The 15,917-nt window shown below is 42.8% G+C and overlaps 1 protein-coding gene across 3 annotated transcripts in view; it reads right to left on the bottom strand.

Annotated features, from left to right (window-relative positions):
• The window catches only part of LOC132773991 (FRAS1-related extracellular matrix protein 1-like), a 345,102-nt gene that overhangs the window by 24,323 nt on the left and 304,862 nt on the right, over nucleotides 1–15,917 (bottom strand). For all 3 annotated transcript variants that reach the window (XM_067467858.1, XM_060773611.2, XM_060773614.2), the window contains exons 30-31: nucleotides 7,651–7,800; nucleotides 644–867 (exon numbers count right to left, since the gene is read on the bottom strand). In XM_067467858.1, the coding sequence (XP_067323959.1) occupies nucleotides 644–867; nucleotides 7,651–7,800 (374 nt within the window). The remainder of the gene's footprint in view (nucleotides 1–643; nucleotides 868–7,650; nucleotides 7,801–15,917) is intronic.

The following is a 15,917-nucleotide window of genomic DNA, read 5'->3' as shown; positions in this document are numbered from 1 at the left end:
TCATTAGCAAATCTTCCATTACAACTTTTCCAAGTAGTTAATTCACCCAGAAAAGCATTATATGCTTTATTTTGCAACATCAGCAGGAAAATGAAGTGTTATTAATAGAATATCTTTTCCTTCCTTGCCCTCGTGTAATAGAAAAAGGCTATTTAATAACATTTCTTTCTACTGAAGGAACATTACTCTGGCTGGTTCACCTCCAAAAAAAGTGATTAAAATGTATTTGGCTCCATTGTAAGCTAGTGTAAATGATGAAGGGCTCAGTAAAGTCAATGGAGCCACATTATTTTATATGGAGCAAGGATTTAATATTGTATTTTTTCATATTTTCTAAAATAAACTAAGAAGGATTCATGGCCTACAACAATTCAAATTGAAGGACTTGGGTAATAATCTAAATAACATTCTTATAATTGGGCCACTTGACTTAGATTTTTTATATTGATGCAATTCTTTGTACACAAATAAATACCATTTCTATATGTTTGTTTGATTCTTCCTCTTAACTAAATGGACTCTTCAGACAACTCCTAGTGTTGTTATTCTGACTATAGTTGCTGGGAATGGCAAATCCAACATTTAGAGGATTGGACAATTAAAGTTAGCATCAGAAAAAAATTAAAAAAAAATCCAGACTCACAGGATCAAGCCAGTGGTTCAGCTGAGGAACATGTCTTCTAGGTGAAGAACTAGGATGAGAATTTTCCTTGCTGTTCAAATGCTGCTTATCCTGAAGGCCATTTTCTCTTCTGGTTGGAATACAGGAATGGCCAGCATGCAATGGACCTTTTAAAATGTTGCTGGTTTTTTCTAGCACTTCTCTAGTTCTACCATTTTTGTAGATTGCAAATGAAGGGCAGCCACCTAAATATTAAACATACACAGTATTTTGAAGCACAAGAGAGTACATGAAATAACAAAAGTGGCTTGAGCCCAGTGGAAATGAGCTGTGAAGCAAATAGAAGATACTCCAGCCTCTGAAGTAAATCCTTTTTTGCTTCCATGCTCCTTTGAATCGAATATTTTAAGAGTGGAAAGCTGAGGTATTCTGATTCTGGAGTGCTGCTGATAATTCCTGACACCCCACAAGAGGCTTGCTGCACGGTGGTCTGTAATATTTGCAATCCAAGGTCAAATCTAAAATAAACCACAAATGAGATTAATTTTGCAATCTCAGCTTAATCTTCAGAGAACTCATTTCTGAAAGGGCCCAAAGCCAGAAGCTGCAGACAAAAGCCCAAAACAACAGTGCTGTTCTTTGTGCCAGGAGGGTGTCTCACTTTCAAATTCACCACTGCAGTGGGAGCTCAGGTTACAGTTTCGACTTCAGAAAACGCAAGGACAGAAAAAGGAAGTTGCTGAAGATGAGGACAGAATTGCTGGTTGTGCAGCAAACAAACTATCAAAGGCTCTTTGCCCTCTTTCCCCATTTTTTAAAGAAATCACCATGAGCAATATGTATAAGCTTTAAACACTGGAAGACATTTAAGGGAAGGATAGCAAGAGAAAGATGAAAAAGAGTTACAGAGTAACTCAACCACAGGGTGTCACTCTTGACCCAAATTTGGGTCAAACTATGTCATTGTGTAGGGCATTAGAAAGATGGCTTAGCATGAACATTAACAGGCACTTTGGTTATATTAGAAGAGTAGATGGTTCATTTCAACTCAAGAATTTAGATATCTACTGTACAGGGCATATTGGCTGCTACTTGTCAGCCAGCACTCCATATTTTACCGGCCACTCGTTTGCAGTTAAAGATCAAGGTAATCAACAGCTGAATATCTAAAAATATGGATCTTTTAAAATAAAAAACATGTTTTGTTCCTAAACACAACTTAACATTCAGCATCTATATTAGCAGATATACAGTCTGTTAGCCTTTCAGAAACTTTAGAGAAAAGTACATCCAGGATTCAAGGGAATAAGAAATGAAGTTGGTTTGACTCTGGAAAAAAATATCTCAGACTCTAATTTAATGTTAAGAGTAGTTCTAGTAGGAGCAGAACAAAACATGTCAAAGATTGTTTAGATCCAATTGATCCAATTGGTTCAACATAAAAGCAGGTGAAAGCAGAAACATAAAATTGCACTTCAGCTTCTGAAATTCTATATAAAGATACTGACAAGGTCAGAAACATACAAAATTTTGGAATAAAAATATCTTTTCATTTAGTTACAGTTCCTTTGCCTTCCCTTACAGAAACATATTTTTGTATGTTTTTGAAGCTATATAAAGACACTAGGCAAGGTCAGAAGCATACAAAATTTTGGAATAAAATATCTTTTCATTTCATTTCAGTTCCTTTGCTTTTCTTCACAGAGTTTCACAATAAGATTAGCCCCCAGGCAACTTGTTCGAAAAGTAGACTTCTTTGTGGGTTGTGGCAATGCATTTGGGAACCGGTTGAGTGCTGTAGGAACCACAGGATATCATGTCTTTAGGTATATCTACACTGTATAATTAATGGCGATTAACATAACTTTAACTGCCACAGATTAATGCAATGAATGTTGTTTCATAAAGCACCATCACTCTTTGGCAGAGATGATTAAAATTACAGTTCTCAGGATTTCATAGTATTTAGCCATGGCAAATATGAACTTATGTTTTAATTTCAACCTTTCCGATACAAGCAACAGGGATATTATGTTTCATCAAATATTTCTATTAGGTGAAGATACTTTATGGATGAGTGGTTACCAAACATGATGGCTATATGCTGACTCTGCATTTGGAATTAGTTTGACGTGGGAAGCAGAACTTTGATAGGATCTTACAAGATTTTCCATGTGTTTATATTGATGGCACAGCGTAGCACGGAATACTAAAACAAAAACAAAAGCAAACCCTCTCACCCATCACCTTTCCATAAGTCTGAAGGTTATTATAGACTTACAGTTGCAGCTCTATGCTAATAGTGTGATAAGCAAAATTTGTTCAAAAACGATTACTGTTATATATTGTGAAATGTCTGGTGCAAAAGTACATAGTAAACCACCTCACCCACCAGTATTATGGACTTTAAGTGGAAGTGCCTCCCCATTATTTCAGGTAGATATCCTTTCCACCACATGCTATTGTTAATATTGAAGAAAATGCACTAAGATTGAACTCTGAAATTTCTTCAAATAAATAATTCACTTTGTGAGTAATACAACGTCTTCTTGCCTCCATTTACTTAATTCTGAGGTATATGGTCAACTATAAACTCACGGGGAACTTCCTTTTATTCCATATTTCCCAATGGTTATTAGGTACATTAACTTTTGTGCAGTTTGGTGCTATAGACCTCAGATTTCTGAACTGACCATAGCCACACATTGTTTTATTTAATGTATTGTCGAAGACTTTCATGGCCGGAATCACTGGGTTGTTGTAGGTTTTTTTGGGTTATATGGCCATGGTCTAGAGGCATTCTCTTCTGATGTTTCACCTGCATCTATGGCAAGCATCCTCGGAGGTAGTACCTCTGAGGATGCTTGCCATAGAGGCAGGCGAAACGTCAGGAGAGTATGCCTCTAGACCATGGCCATATAGCCCAAAAAAACCTACAACAACAGATTGTTATATTTGCAAGTGTCAAAACGGCTGGTTCTGTAGTGATTGGGCCACTATTTCATTTATTCTTAAGATGTCTATACAGAATATAATCCTCCTGAATTAATCAGGTCATACTTGCAATATAGTATGATCACAACTTTAGCCTTTCTTTATAAAATGGCAAAGCAGTCAATGGGAGTCATGTATGGTGAGCCCAATTCATAGTAGAACCCAATGAAATCCCGCCATACTGTTTATAGTATGTGTCTACATGATGGCAACAGTCTTGGACGGCAATGGCTCCCAAAGTGACCCATTTAAGGTGGAATCGGGTGTCAAACAGGGATGTGTTATTGCCCCAACTCTATTCTCCATTTTCATTTCTACGATACTTCACCTTGTTGACAGGAAGCTTCCCACCGGAGTGGAAGTCATTTTTCGGACAGATGGCAAGCTGTTTAACCTCAGCAGACTGAAAGCATGGTGGCGGTATTGAGGAGTTGTCTATCTCTCCGTTGCCATGGACCGACCACCACCTGGTCAGATTTAGGCTCACTGCACTCCCCAACCTCTGCAGGGGTGGGGGACCCATTAAGTTGGTCCGCCCCAGGAGGCTTATGGATCCGGATGGATTCCTGACGGCTCTTGGGGAGTTTCCCGCCACCTCGGTAGGTGATCCTGTTGATGCCCTGGTCACTCTCTGGAATGGGGAGATGACTAGGACAATAGACACGATTGCTCCAGAACGTCCCCTCTCAAGTAGCTGAGCTAAACCAGCCCCTTGGTTCAACAAGGAGCTGGCAGCGATGAAGCGAAGGAAGAGGGAACTAGAGAGCGTGTGGCGTTCGGATCCGAGCGAGCCAAACCGAACACGGTTTGTGTCCTTTCTAAGGGCATATGCTGTGGCAATAAAGGCTGCCAAGAAAGCTTTCTTCGCAGCCACTATTGCGTCTGCGAAGAACTGTCCGGCGGAGCTGTTCCTGACAACTCGGTAGCTCGCTGTGAAGCTTTTGCTCGGTTTTTCGCGGACAAAGTCGCTTTGATTCGTTCTGGACTGGACTCCATATTAACGGCAGTCTCTGAGGATGTAGCTGGAGCATCTGCTTGCCAGGTTTTGATGGATTCGTTTCAATTGGTGAAACCCGAGGATGTGGACAAGATACTGGGAGGAATGAGGCCTACCACATGCATCCTAGACCCCTGTCCATCCTGGCTTTTGAAGCAAGCCAGAGGGGGATTGGCTGAGTGGGTAACGGTGGTGGTTAATGCCTCCCTTCGGGAAGGCAATATTCCAGCGAGCTTAAAACAAGCTATAATAAAACCGCTGTTGAAAAAACCATCACTGGACCCCACTCAATTCGACAACTTTCAGCCAGTTTCCAATCTTCCCTTTTTGGGCAAAGTCCTGGAACGTGTGGTGGCCTCACAACTCCAGGTATTCTTGGACGACATGGATTATCTGGATCCGGCGCAGTCTGGCTTCAGACCGGGACATGGAACCGAGACAGTCTTGGTCGCCTTAGTGGATGATCTACGCCGGGAGCTCGACAGGGGGAGTGTGTCCCTGTTGGTTCTGCTGGACCTCTCAGCGGCCTTCAATACCGTCGACCATGGTATCCTTCTGGGACGCCTCGCGGGAATGGGCCTTGGAGGAACTGTTTTACAGTGGCTCTGGTCCTTACTCGAGGGTCGATCTCAGAAGGTGTTATTGGGAGACACCTGTTCTACCCCACAACCATTGTCTTGTGGGGTTCCTCAGGGTTCGATCTTGTCTCCCATGTTGTTTAACATCTACATGAAGCCGTTGGGTGAGATCATCCGGAGTTTCGGGGTACGGTGTTATCTGTACGCAGATGATGTCCAACTCTGTCACTCCTTCCCACCTGCTACTAAGGAGGCTGTCGAGGTCCTGAACCGGTGCCTGGCCGCTGTAACGGTCTGGATGAGGGCGAACAAATTGAAATTGAATCCAGGCAAGACAGAGGTACTCCTGGTCAGTCGCAAGGCCGAACAGGGTATAGGGTTACAGCCGGTGTTGGACGGGGTTACACTCCCGCTGAAGACGCAGGTTCGCAGCTTGGGTGTGATCCTGGACTCATCGCTGAGCCTGGAACCCCAGGTTTCGGCGGTGACCAGGGGAGCATTTGCACAATTAAAACTTGTGCGCCAGTTTCGCCCGTACCTTGGGAAGTCTGACTTGGCCACGGTAGTCCACGCGCTGGTTACATCCCGTATAGATTACTGCAACGCTCTCTACGTGGGGTTGCCTTTGAAGATGGCTCAGAAGCTACAAATGGTCCAACGATCGGCAGCCAGGTTGTTAACAGGAGCGGCACTCAGGGAGCACACCACTCCTCTGTTGCGCCAGCTCCACTGGCTGCCAATTTGCTACCGGGCACAATTCAAAGTGCTGGCTTTAGCCTTTAAAGCCCTAAACGGTTCTGGCCCAACCTATCTGTCCGAACGCATCACCCCCTATGAACCAGTTAGGACATTAAGATCGTCTGGGGAGGCCCTGCTCCCGATCCCGCCAGCCTCACAAGCACGGCTGGCGGGGACGAGAGACAGGGCCTTCTCCGTGGTGGCCCCTCGGCTGTGGAACGCCCTTCCCGCAGACGTTAGATCGGCTCCCTCCCTACTGGTGTTCAGGAGAAGAGTGAAGACCTGGCTCTTTGAACAGGCGTTCAATTAAGCAGTGCAATCAATTGACTGAATTTGGAACTGGAATAATGGATGAGGAGATCGGATTGTGATTTTACTGATGAGACGTGACGGATTAGTTATTGGATGTACTGATGTTTGTTCATTTGCTGATGTATTGTTGTATTGTTTTAACTGCTTTAATGACTGTTTAGATGTTAATGCTATGCACTTGTATATTGTCCTGTTGTAAACCGCACTGAGTCGCCTACGGGCTGAGATAGTGCGGTATACAAATAAAGTAAATAAATAAATAGATAAATAAATAAAAGCCAAAACCAAGGTTACAACAATATCTGTTATAGAACTCCCGTATGCTGATGACAATGTCATCTGTGCGCATTCAGAAGAAGATCTACAAGCCACTCTAAACACCTTCGCAGAAGCATACGAGAAGCTCAGCCTGTCATTGAACATCGAGAAAACCAAAGTGCTGTTCCAGCAGTCACCATCCAACCCCTCTCCAATGCCAGAGATACAGCTTAATGGTGTAACATTAGAAAATGTTGACCATTTCCGCTACCTTGGCAGCCACCTCTCCACCAAAGTCAACATCTACACCGAAATACAACACCGCCTGAGCTCTGCGAGTGCATCATTTTCCCGAATGAAGCAGAGAGTGTTTGAGGACCGGGACATCCGTAGTGATACCAAGGTGCTTGTCTATAAAGCTATTGTCCTCCCAACCCTGCTATATGCCTGCAAAACGTGGTCTACAGACATCACATGCAACTCCTGGAACAATTCCATCAGCGCTGCCTCCGGAAAATCCTGCAAATCTCTTGGGAAGACAAGCGGACAAACGTCAGCGTGTTGGAAGAAGCAAAGAACACCAGCATTGAAGCGATGGTCCTCTGCCATCAATTCCACCGGACCGGCCACATTGTCCAGATGCCTGACCACCGTCTCCCAAAGCAGTTGCTCTACTCTGAACTTAAGAATGGAAAATGGAATGTTTGTGGACAGGAAAAGAGATTTAAAGATGGCCTCAAAGCCAACCTTAAAATCTCTGGCATAGACACTGAGAACTGGGAAGCCCTGGCCCTTGACCGCTCCAGTTGGAGGTCAGCTGTGACCAGCAGTGCTGCAGAATTCAAGGAGGCATGAGTGGAGGGTGTGAGAGAGAAACGTGCCAGGAGGAAGGCGCATCAAGCCAACCCCGACTAGGACCGCCTTCCACCTGGAAACCAATGCCTTCACTGTGGGAAAAAATGCGCGTCAAGAATAGGGCTCCACAGCCACCTACGAATCCACAAGGAAACCCATCATGGAAAACCATCTTACTCGTCCAACGAGGGATCGCCTAAGTAAGTAAGTAAGTAAGTATGTGTCTGGACCAAAAAAAGAATTAGGTCCAAGATCTAAAGGCAAGATCTGAAGGTATTTGGAATGGTTTGTCTTACCAGCTCTTGGGTCTAGAATTTCAATAGTTGCTTCCCTCTTGTGTCCCAGCACAGCATTTTTAGGCTTGTTCAGCATTACTTTAAACACTTCATTGTTTTCTTCAAGGCCATCATCCTGAAGGAAAATAGTCCAGATCTTGGTAGAAACACCTGCCAAAGGCATAGTATGTAGATGTGAGTCCTACTTCATATTTCAAAATATTATTCTCTGTGGTCTAACATTTAAAAATAATTGCAGGTTCTGGGAATTACTATCATCTCTGAAATAGTTCGATCAGGATAAATACATTTCCTTTCTACATGTGCACTTACTACTAGTGATAATTGTGGATGTACAGTTGTAAAACCTCAAAAGAAGTAGAATGCATCGCAAAGTTTCCAACAAATAGATTTCTGAATGCCTTTGTTTATCCAATGCTGGTTTAGTAATTATACAAATATTGGTTCATCATCATTACCAATCAAAAGTTATCTGTTTCCTGATGCCATTTAATTATTTAGTAAACCTTAATTGCAACGATTATAATTTGTTATTGAAAATTAAATTAGAGGAAGAACAAATGAAAGAATGTATGATTCACTGGACACAAAATATTGGACAGAATATTGAGCTGGAGAGATGGGAGGCAATGAAGTAAAAAAAAAGAGGATTTCTACAAAATGATGTACAGATGGTACCTGACGCCAGTCAATCTGACAAGGATTTTACAAAGACACTAAAAAATGCATTTTGGAAATGCAAAATACATCAAGGTACTTTTTATCATAAGTGCTGGACATGTGACAAAACAAAAGAAAATTGGAGATTCATACAAAATTTATTACAAAAGATATTTTAAAATTAAAATCGGAATACCATTTGATCCAACTTTATTTCTACTGGGACCTCCAAATGAACAAACAAATCCCACAAATTTCAATTTATTACATTATATTAATATTGCAGCAACACTACTTTATGCACACAAATGGTCCTCAACGGCGGAGCAGGCGGAGGATAACATGGCACATGTTACAACGGCTGCGAAGGCGGAAGAAGGCTGCAACAGACTGAGAAGCCACGGTCATTGTGTTAAACTACATCACCAGTGGAACCTCACTCTGTGAAGACTGTGTGTTGATCAGTTGTGCACTGACCTCCACACATTAAAAAAACCCACGCACAGGCGTCTTCCAAAAAAAATAAAAACAAACCAACAAAAGTCCCATGGCGATCAGCGAGTGGCGACGGGGGCAGGACTGTGAAATCTGGAAGCCCCTAGTCACAGACTGGCACATGGGCGGTGGGTACGGACTCAGTCGTTCTACCTCAAGGTCCGACTGAGCAGCCCTATTGAGGACCCACTCTGCTCACCCGACATGGGGAGGGGGCTAGAAAAGGTGCCCTAAACATAGTCTGCCTCTCTCATCCCTGACTGGACTGCCGCGTCCAGTGGGGTCACCACCCTGCGGCCAAAAAAGAAATATGAACTTCGGTACATGGAATGTACGAACACTGATGGACAACAGTGACAGCAAACGTCCTGAACGCAGAACTGCCATCATTGCAAGGGAGCTGGGACGCTTTAACATCGACATAGCAGCCCTTCAAGAGACCCGGAGAGCATGAGAGGGACAGCTGAAGGAAGAAAAAGGAGGCTACACCTTCTTCTGGAAGGGACTGCCTGAAGAAGACCAAAGACTGCACGGAGTTGGCTTTGCTATCAGGAATGATCTGGTGAAACATCTGACCGAAGCACCCACTGGTATCAACGAACGACTCTCAACCCTCCGAATTCATCTTGCCAAAAACCAACAGGCAACCATCATAAGCGCCTATGCACCAACACTAGATGCTGATGAAGACATCAAGGAGAAATTCTACTGTCAGCTGGACACCGTCCTATCAGGGATACCTAAGGAGGACAAAATCATCCTCCTGGGGGACTTCAATGCAAGAGTCGGGCGAGACTTCAACCTGTGGCCAGGGACCATCGGAAAAGACGGGGTTGGAAACAGCAACTAAAACGGCATCCTGCTTCTCACCAAATGTGCGGAACACAACCTTGTCATCACCAACACGCTCTTCCGCCAGAAAAACAAGTGCAAGACATCATGGAAGCACCCCCGGTCAAAGCATTGGCACCTCTTAGACTATGTAATCACAAGTGCCAGAGACCGCCGTGAGGTGCTCCTCACAAGAGACATGACAGGTGCTGACGACTGCTGGACTGACCACAGGCTAATCTGATCAACGATGGCTCTCAAGATTGCCCCCAAGCGCAGGCTCCAAGGAAGAAAGACAAGGCACAAAATGAACACCCAAGCCCTTCAGGAGCCCTCCAGACGAGCCCATCTCCAGAACCATCTACCCACAAGAACACCCCAAAACTCAAGAACCATCTACCCACAGAACACCCCGAAAATGTTGAGGAACATTGGAACAAACTGAAGACCTCCATCATCACAGCCTGCGAAGAAACTATTGGATATCAAACCAAGAAACATCAAGATTGGTTTGACGAAAATGACATCGAGATCCAACAGCTAATTGACAAGAAAAGGAAAGCCTTCCAAACATGGCAGAGAGACATCAACTGTGCTGCTGCGGAAACTATCGAGGTATCTCCCTTCTAACCTCTGCTGGGAAAATCCTCGCAAGAATCCTTGCAAACCGCCTTCTGCCCCTCTCAGAAGACACCCTCCCAGAATCCCAGAATGGCTTCCGCCCCTCCAGAGGAATAGTGGACATGATCTTCACTGCACGACAGCTCCAAGAAAAATGCAGAGAACAAAATCAACCTCTGTACATGGCATTCATCGACCTTGCAAAGGCATTCGACACAGTGAATCGCAGTGCTCTCTGGATCATCCTCCAAAAAATCGGGTGCCCAAGCAAATTTGTGAACATCCTGCGGCTCCTCCATGATGACATGATGGCAACAGTCTTGGACAGCAATGGCTCCCAAAGTGACCCATTTAAGGTGGAATCAGGTGTCAAACAGGGATGTGTTATTGCCCCAACTTTATTCTCCATCTTCATTGCTATGATACTTCACCTTGTTGATGGGAAGCTTCCCACCGGAGTGGAAATCATCTATCGGACAGATGGCAAGCTATTCAACCTCAGCAGACTGAAAGCCAAAACCAAGGTCACAACAACATCTGTTATAGAACTCCAGTATGCTGATGACAACGTCGTCTGTGTGCATTCAGCAGAAGATCTACAAGCCACTCTAAACACCTTTGCAGAAGCATACGAGAAGCTCGGTGTGAGGAAGCGTTAATGCCACCGCTTGTCAACAATAAAATGTGAAGAAGTCTTTATCCCACCAAATGGGATTACCAAAAATATAAGGAAAGTTCCTAGACTGCTATTAAATTAAACTGCCACCAATAAAATGTAAAGACACTGGTCTTAAAGTCTCTATTTATCCCTATTTGCGTTGTGAGGTAACTTTGGTAGAGTGGAGTGCACCGAACATAAAATCAATGGAGGCAGGTAGGTTTGAAATAACAAAGAGAACAAGTTTATTATTAACAAAGCGTAATTGTTGCAATATTGAGATGTTGAACTTGGCACATGCTTGTTGGTTACAATATGGCTTGGCTGTGATACATTCAGGTTTCTGATGTTACAATTCCTATAAACTCCTTCTTCAGTGAAGTGCTTTATTATTATTTCAGTGTTCCTTATTGTGAATATTCACACTGTTTGTCCTATACCGGAACAAACCTCTGATCTCCAGTCTTCCACTACTGGTGATCCTAAAACCCTCTCTGTTAGATTCTTTTTACTCAAGCAATCTAACGAGGTTTCACCTTCAGCTCCTTTGCTGAAGAAATATTCACAAATACTAAGAACTAACTAAATCTATATTACTTCACACAACAGAGCACTAACTGTCTCTGCTCCTCTTCTCAGGGTCTCATCCTCCTGACTAAACTACTTTTCCAGAGTCCTTTCTTGACTCTGCTATTTCCCAGAGCCCTTAACTGGCTCTGCTCCTCTCCTCAGGGTCTCTTCCTCCTGACTGAAGCTTAACTGCCACTTTCAAACCTTTTTCTCCTTAAGCTCCGCCCACCTCCTCTTCGGCTTTGTCACCATGGCAACCTATCTCTCTCAGCTAGGACATGGCAACAAATGGAATATATAAATACAGTTTAAACACATTATAAATAACACTTTATAATAAACACATCTCTACACTCGGCTTGTCATTGAACATTGAAAAACCAAGGTGCTTTTCCAGCAGACACCAGCCAACCCCTCTCCAATGCCAGTGGTACAGCTTAATGGTGTAACATTAGAAAATGTTGATCATTTCCACTACCTTGGCAGCCACCTCTCCACCAAAGTCAACATCGATGCCGAAATACAACACCGCCTGAGCTCTGCAAGCACAGCATTTTTCCGAATGAGGCAGAGAGTGTTTGAGGACCGGGACATCCGTAGGGATACCAAGGTGCTTGTTTATAAAGCTATTGTCTTCCCAACCCTGCTCTATGCCTGTGAGATGTGGACTGTCTACAGACGTCACATGCAACTCCTGGAACGATTCCATCAGCGCTGCCTCCGGAAAATCCTGCAAATCTCTTGGGAAGACAAGCGGACAAACGTCAGCGTGCTGGAAGAAGCAAAGACCACCAGCATTGAAGCGATGGTCCTCCGCCACCAACTCCGCTGGACCGGCCATGTTGTCCAGATGCCCGACCACCATCTCCCAAAGCAGCTGCTCTACTCCGAACTCAAGAACGGAAAACGGAATGTTGGAGGACAGGAAAAGAGATTTAAAGATGGGCTCAAAGCCAACCTTAAAAACTCTGGCATAGACTGTGAGAACTGGGAAGCCCCGCCCTTGACCGCTCCAACTGGAGGTCAGCTGTGACCAGCAGTGCTACAGAATTTGAGGAGGCACGAGTGGAGGGTGAAAAAGAGAAACGTGCCAAGAGGAAGGCGCATCAAGCCAACCCCGGCCGAGACCGCCTTCCACCTGGAAACCAATGCCCTCACTGCGGAAGAAGATGCAGAGCAAGAATAGGGCTCCACAGCCACATACGGACCCACAAGAATATTGGAAGACAATCATCCTCGGAAAGCGAGGGATCGCCTAAGTAAGTACACAAATGGAAAACTAAAGAACTACTAAAAGAAAATTGGATTGTAGAACTTCTTAAAATGGCAGAAATGGACAAGGTATCCAGTTTGATAAAGGAGAAGATGACAACTTTAAGAAAATGGAAATGATTTATATTATTTACAAAGAAAAAAGAAAATGAAAAGATGATTACAGATTTTGATGATTAAGTAAAACATTGATATAGCAAGATATAATAAAGAAACTGCCTAAGATAAGAGATTGTGAGGTTACAATAGTATTTTCACTGTGTGTCTCCAAGGTGGAAAGTGGGAAGTTCATTTTAACATTTAAATTTTATTATTTTGATCATTGTTTCCAGTGGGGAGGGTGGAAGAAATTAGTTTTAATTGGTTAATATAGTGATATGTGGGGAAATTACTGTCTTTACAAATTGTATAATACTTATATTGCTGAACAAAATAATGAATATATAGTGGGGGGGGGGTTAAAAAAAAAGTAAAACTACAAGTAAAAACTTACAACTGACTGCCTAGTAAATAATTTATGCTATTATCTGAAGAACCATGCAGAGTCTCAGGAACAATCAATTCATGTCTCCACAGATATATCGTGCTAGCAGATTTCTGTTTTTTTTCCATGTTTAAATTTATTAAATGAATACTTTATCAACCAGATTATTCTTTTTAGAGTATTTTGCAAGACAGACCTGTTGAGCATGGAATTACAAAAGGGGAAAGTACCAAGGAAATTTTCAAAAGTAAATTCACAGAAAAGGAGAAGCCTCCTAAAGAGCACAGTTGTTCAGATCTTAAAGTCTGCCTTTCCATTCTTTTTTTCTTCTTTCTTTCATGAAAGAAATTCTCTGCACCTGGAGTCTCCAAACTTTCTGAACAAAAAGGCTATTACAGTTGGTGAAAAAACAAACCAGTAGATGATTCTGTGATATTCATAAACCAAGTTCTATAATGTGCCATTGTCATGAAGGATTCTTATAGTCTAATTTCCAAAGCACAATGTTGGCATAAGTTCCACTGAATAGAAACAGGCAAGCACTTTGGGAACAATTTCAGAATTGTAGGATCCAGATGAAGTTTTATTCCCATCCTGGGCTCCAGTTCAACAAAGTACTTAACCACATGCTTAAGTCATATCAGGATTTCATAGCATCAAACACTATGTGTATATTTCTTTACTTTGAGTAAATACAGAGAGACCCACAAAACCCCTCCAATGACAATGGAATCATATTGAAAAGAAAACTCATTTTAAAAGGTTTTCAGCATTTTTATGCTACATGTTGATGGGGGGAAATAACCATTTTACAACTCTGTAAGAAAGAAATATAAAGAGGAAGAAGCAATCCAACCACTTTTTTTGCCTTCCCTCCCTTGCTTATTGGAACGCATATACTTGGCAGAAATAAAAAGGTTGCATTGCTAAATCCTTATTTTCAGAGTATGGTGAAATAGACAGACGGTACAGTAATATTTTTCCTACCCATACTGAAGCAGAAAATTTTAAATCTGAAACACTACACAGTATAAAAACAAAGCTGCCTATCTGCTGCTTTAAGCAAAACTGTGCATTACAGTAGATCTACAGTTGGATCTGGCAATGTATTTAGTTTTCATTTTAATATATTAGATACCTGTTCTTTCTTCCCTATGGAAAAAACAGCAGTGTTTGGGAAAGGATAGCTTACACTCAGAAGATAGCTTGGGAAAAAGCAAAACAGTTCATCCATCCATGTCAATGTTCTGATCAAAGTTGGAGGCCAGCATGTATTGATTAAATTCAGGCTAAAGCACTGGGACAACTGGCCTCCTATTTCTTGTATCATGTTGAATGAAGAGAAACTATTACTTCTTACAACCTGGCAATTGTGTCTCCACTAATACATTCATGCATTAATCTTTTCAGCATTCACATTTTACTGTCATGTAATCTTCATCTTACAATAACTGAAAAGACAACATCGTTTTTACATGTTCTACTGCAAATCTAGCTGTTGTTGTTCATTCGTTCAGTCGTCTCCGACTCTTCGTGACCTCATGGACCAGCCCACGCCAGAGCTCCCTGTCAGCCATCACCACCCCCAGCTCCTTCAAGGTCAGTACAGTCACTTCAAGGATGCCATCCATCCATCTTGCCCTTGGTCGGCCCCTCTTCCTTTTGCCTTCCACTTTCCCCAGCATGATTGTCTTCTCTAGGCTTTGCTGTCTCCTCATGATGTGTTCAAAGTACTTCAACTTTGTCTCTAGTATCCTTCCCTCCAGTGAGCAGTCGGGCTTTATTTCCTGGAGGATGGACTGGTTGGATCTTCTCGCAGTCCAAGGCACTCTCAGAACTTTCCTCCAACACCACAGCTCAAAAGCATCAATCTTCCTTCGCTCAGCCTTCCCTAAGGTCCAGCTCTCACATCCGTAGGTTACTACAGGGAATACCATGGCTTTGACTATGCGGATCTTTGTTGCCAGTCTGATGTCTCTACTCTTTACTATTTTATCGAGACTGGACATTGCTCTCCTCCCAAGAAGTAAGCGTCTTCTGATTTCCTGGCCACAGTCTGCATCTGCAGTAATCTTTGCACCTAGAAATACAAAGTCTGTCACGGCCTCCACATTTTCTCCCTCTATTTCCCAGTTGTCAATCATTCTTGTTGCCATAATCTTGTTTTTTTTTTTATGTTTAGCTGCAACCCGGCTTTTGCGCTTTCTTCTTTCACCTTGATTAGAAGGCTCCTCAGCTCCTCCTCGCTTTCGGCCATCAGAGTGGTGTCATCTGCATATCTGAGGTTGTTAATGTTTCTTCCAGCAATTTTTACCCCAGCTTTGCATTCCTCAAGCCCCGCACATCGCATGATGTGTTCTGCATACAAGTTAAAAAGGTTGGGTGAGAGTATGCAGCCTTGCTGTACGCCTTTCCCAATCTTGAACCAGTCTGTTGTTCCGTGGTCAGTTCTTACTGTTGCTACTTGGTGCAAATCTAGCTATTATATATCTTATCCCCTTCCTGTAGATTTCTACATAACTTCACATTGAACAACTGAATAAAGCATAGACAAAATCCCATGCTCTCCTCTGTCACTACAATGTAGCATTTCTGCATGCTGAACAACTTAGATTTTCAATGATGTAAAATACTCACGATGTTCTCATATGTTTGAGCACTTTGTGGATCATGGCC

Source organism: Anolis sagrei, chromosome 4 (genome assembly GCF_037176765.1).
Source record: "Anolis sagrei isolate rAnoSag1 chromosome 4, rAnoSag1.mat, whole genome shotgun sequence".
Lineage (NCBI taxonomy): Eukaryota > Metazoa > Chordata > Lepidosauria > Squamata > Dactyloidae > Anolis > Anolis sagrei.
Note: the sequence above shows the minus strand (reverse complement) of the source record. Positions and strands in the feature narration are given on the sequence as shown.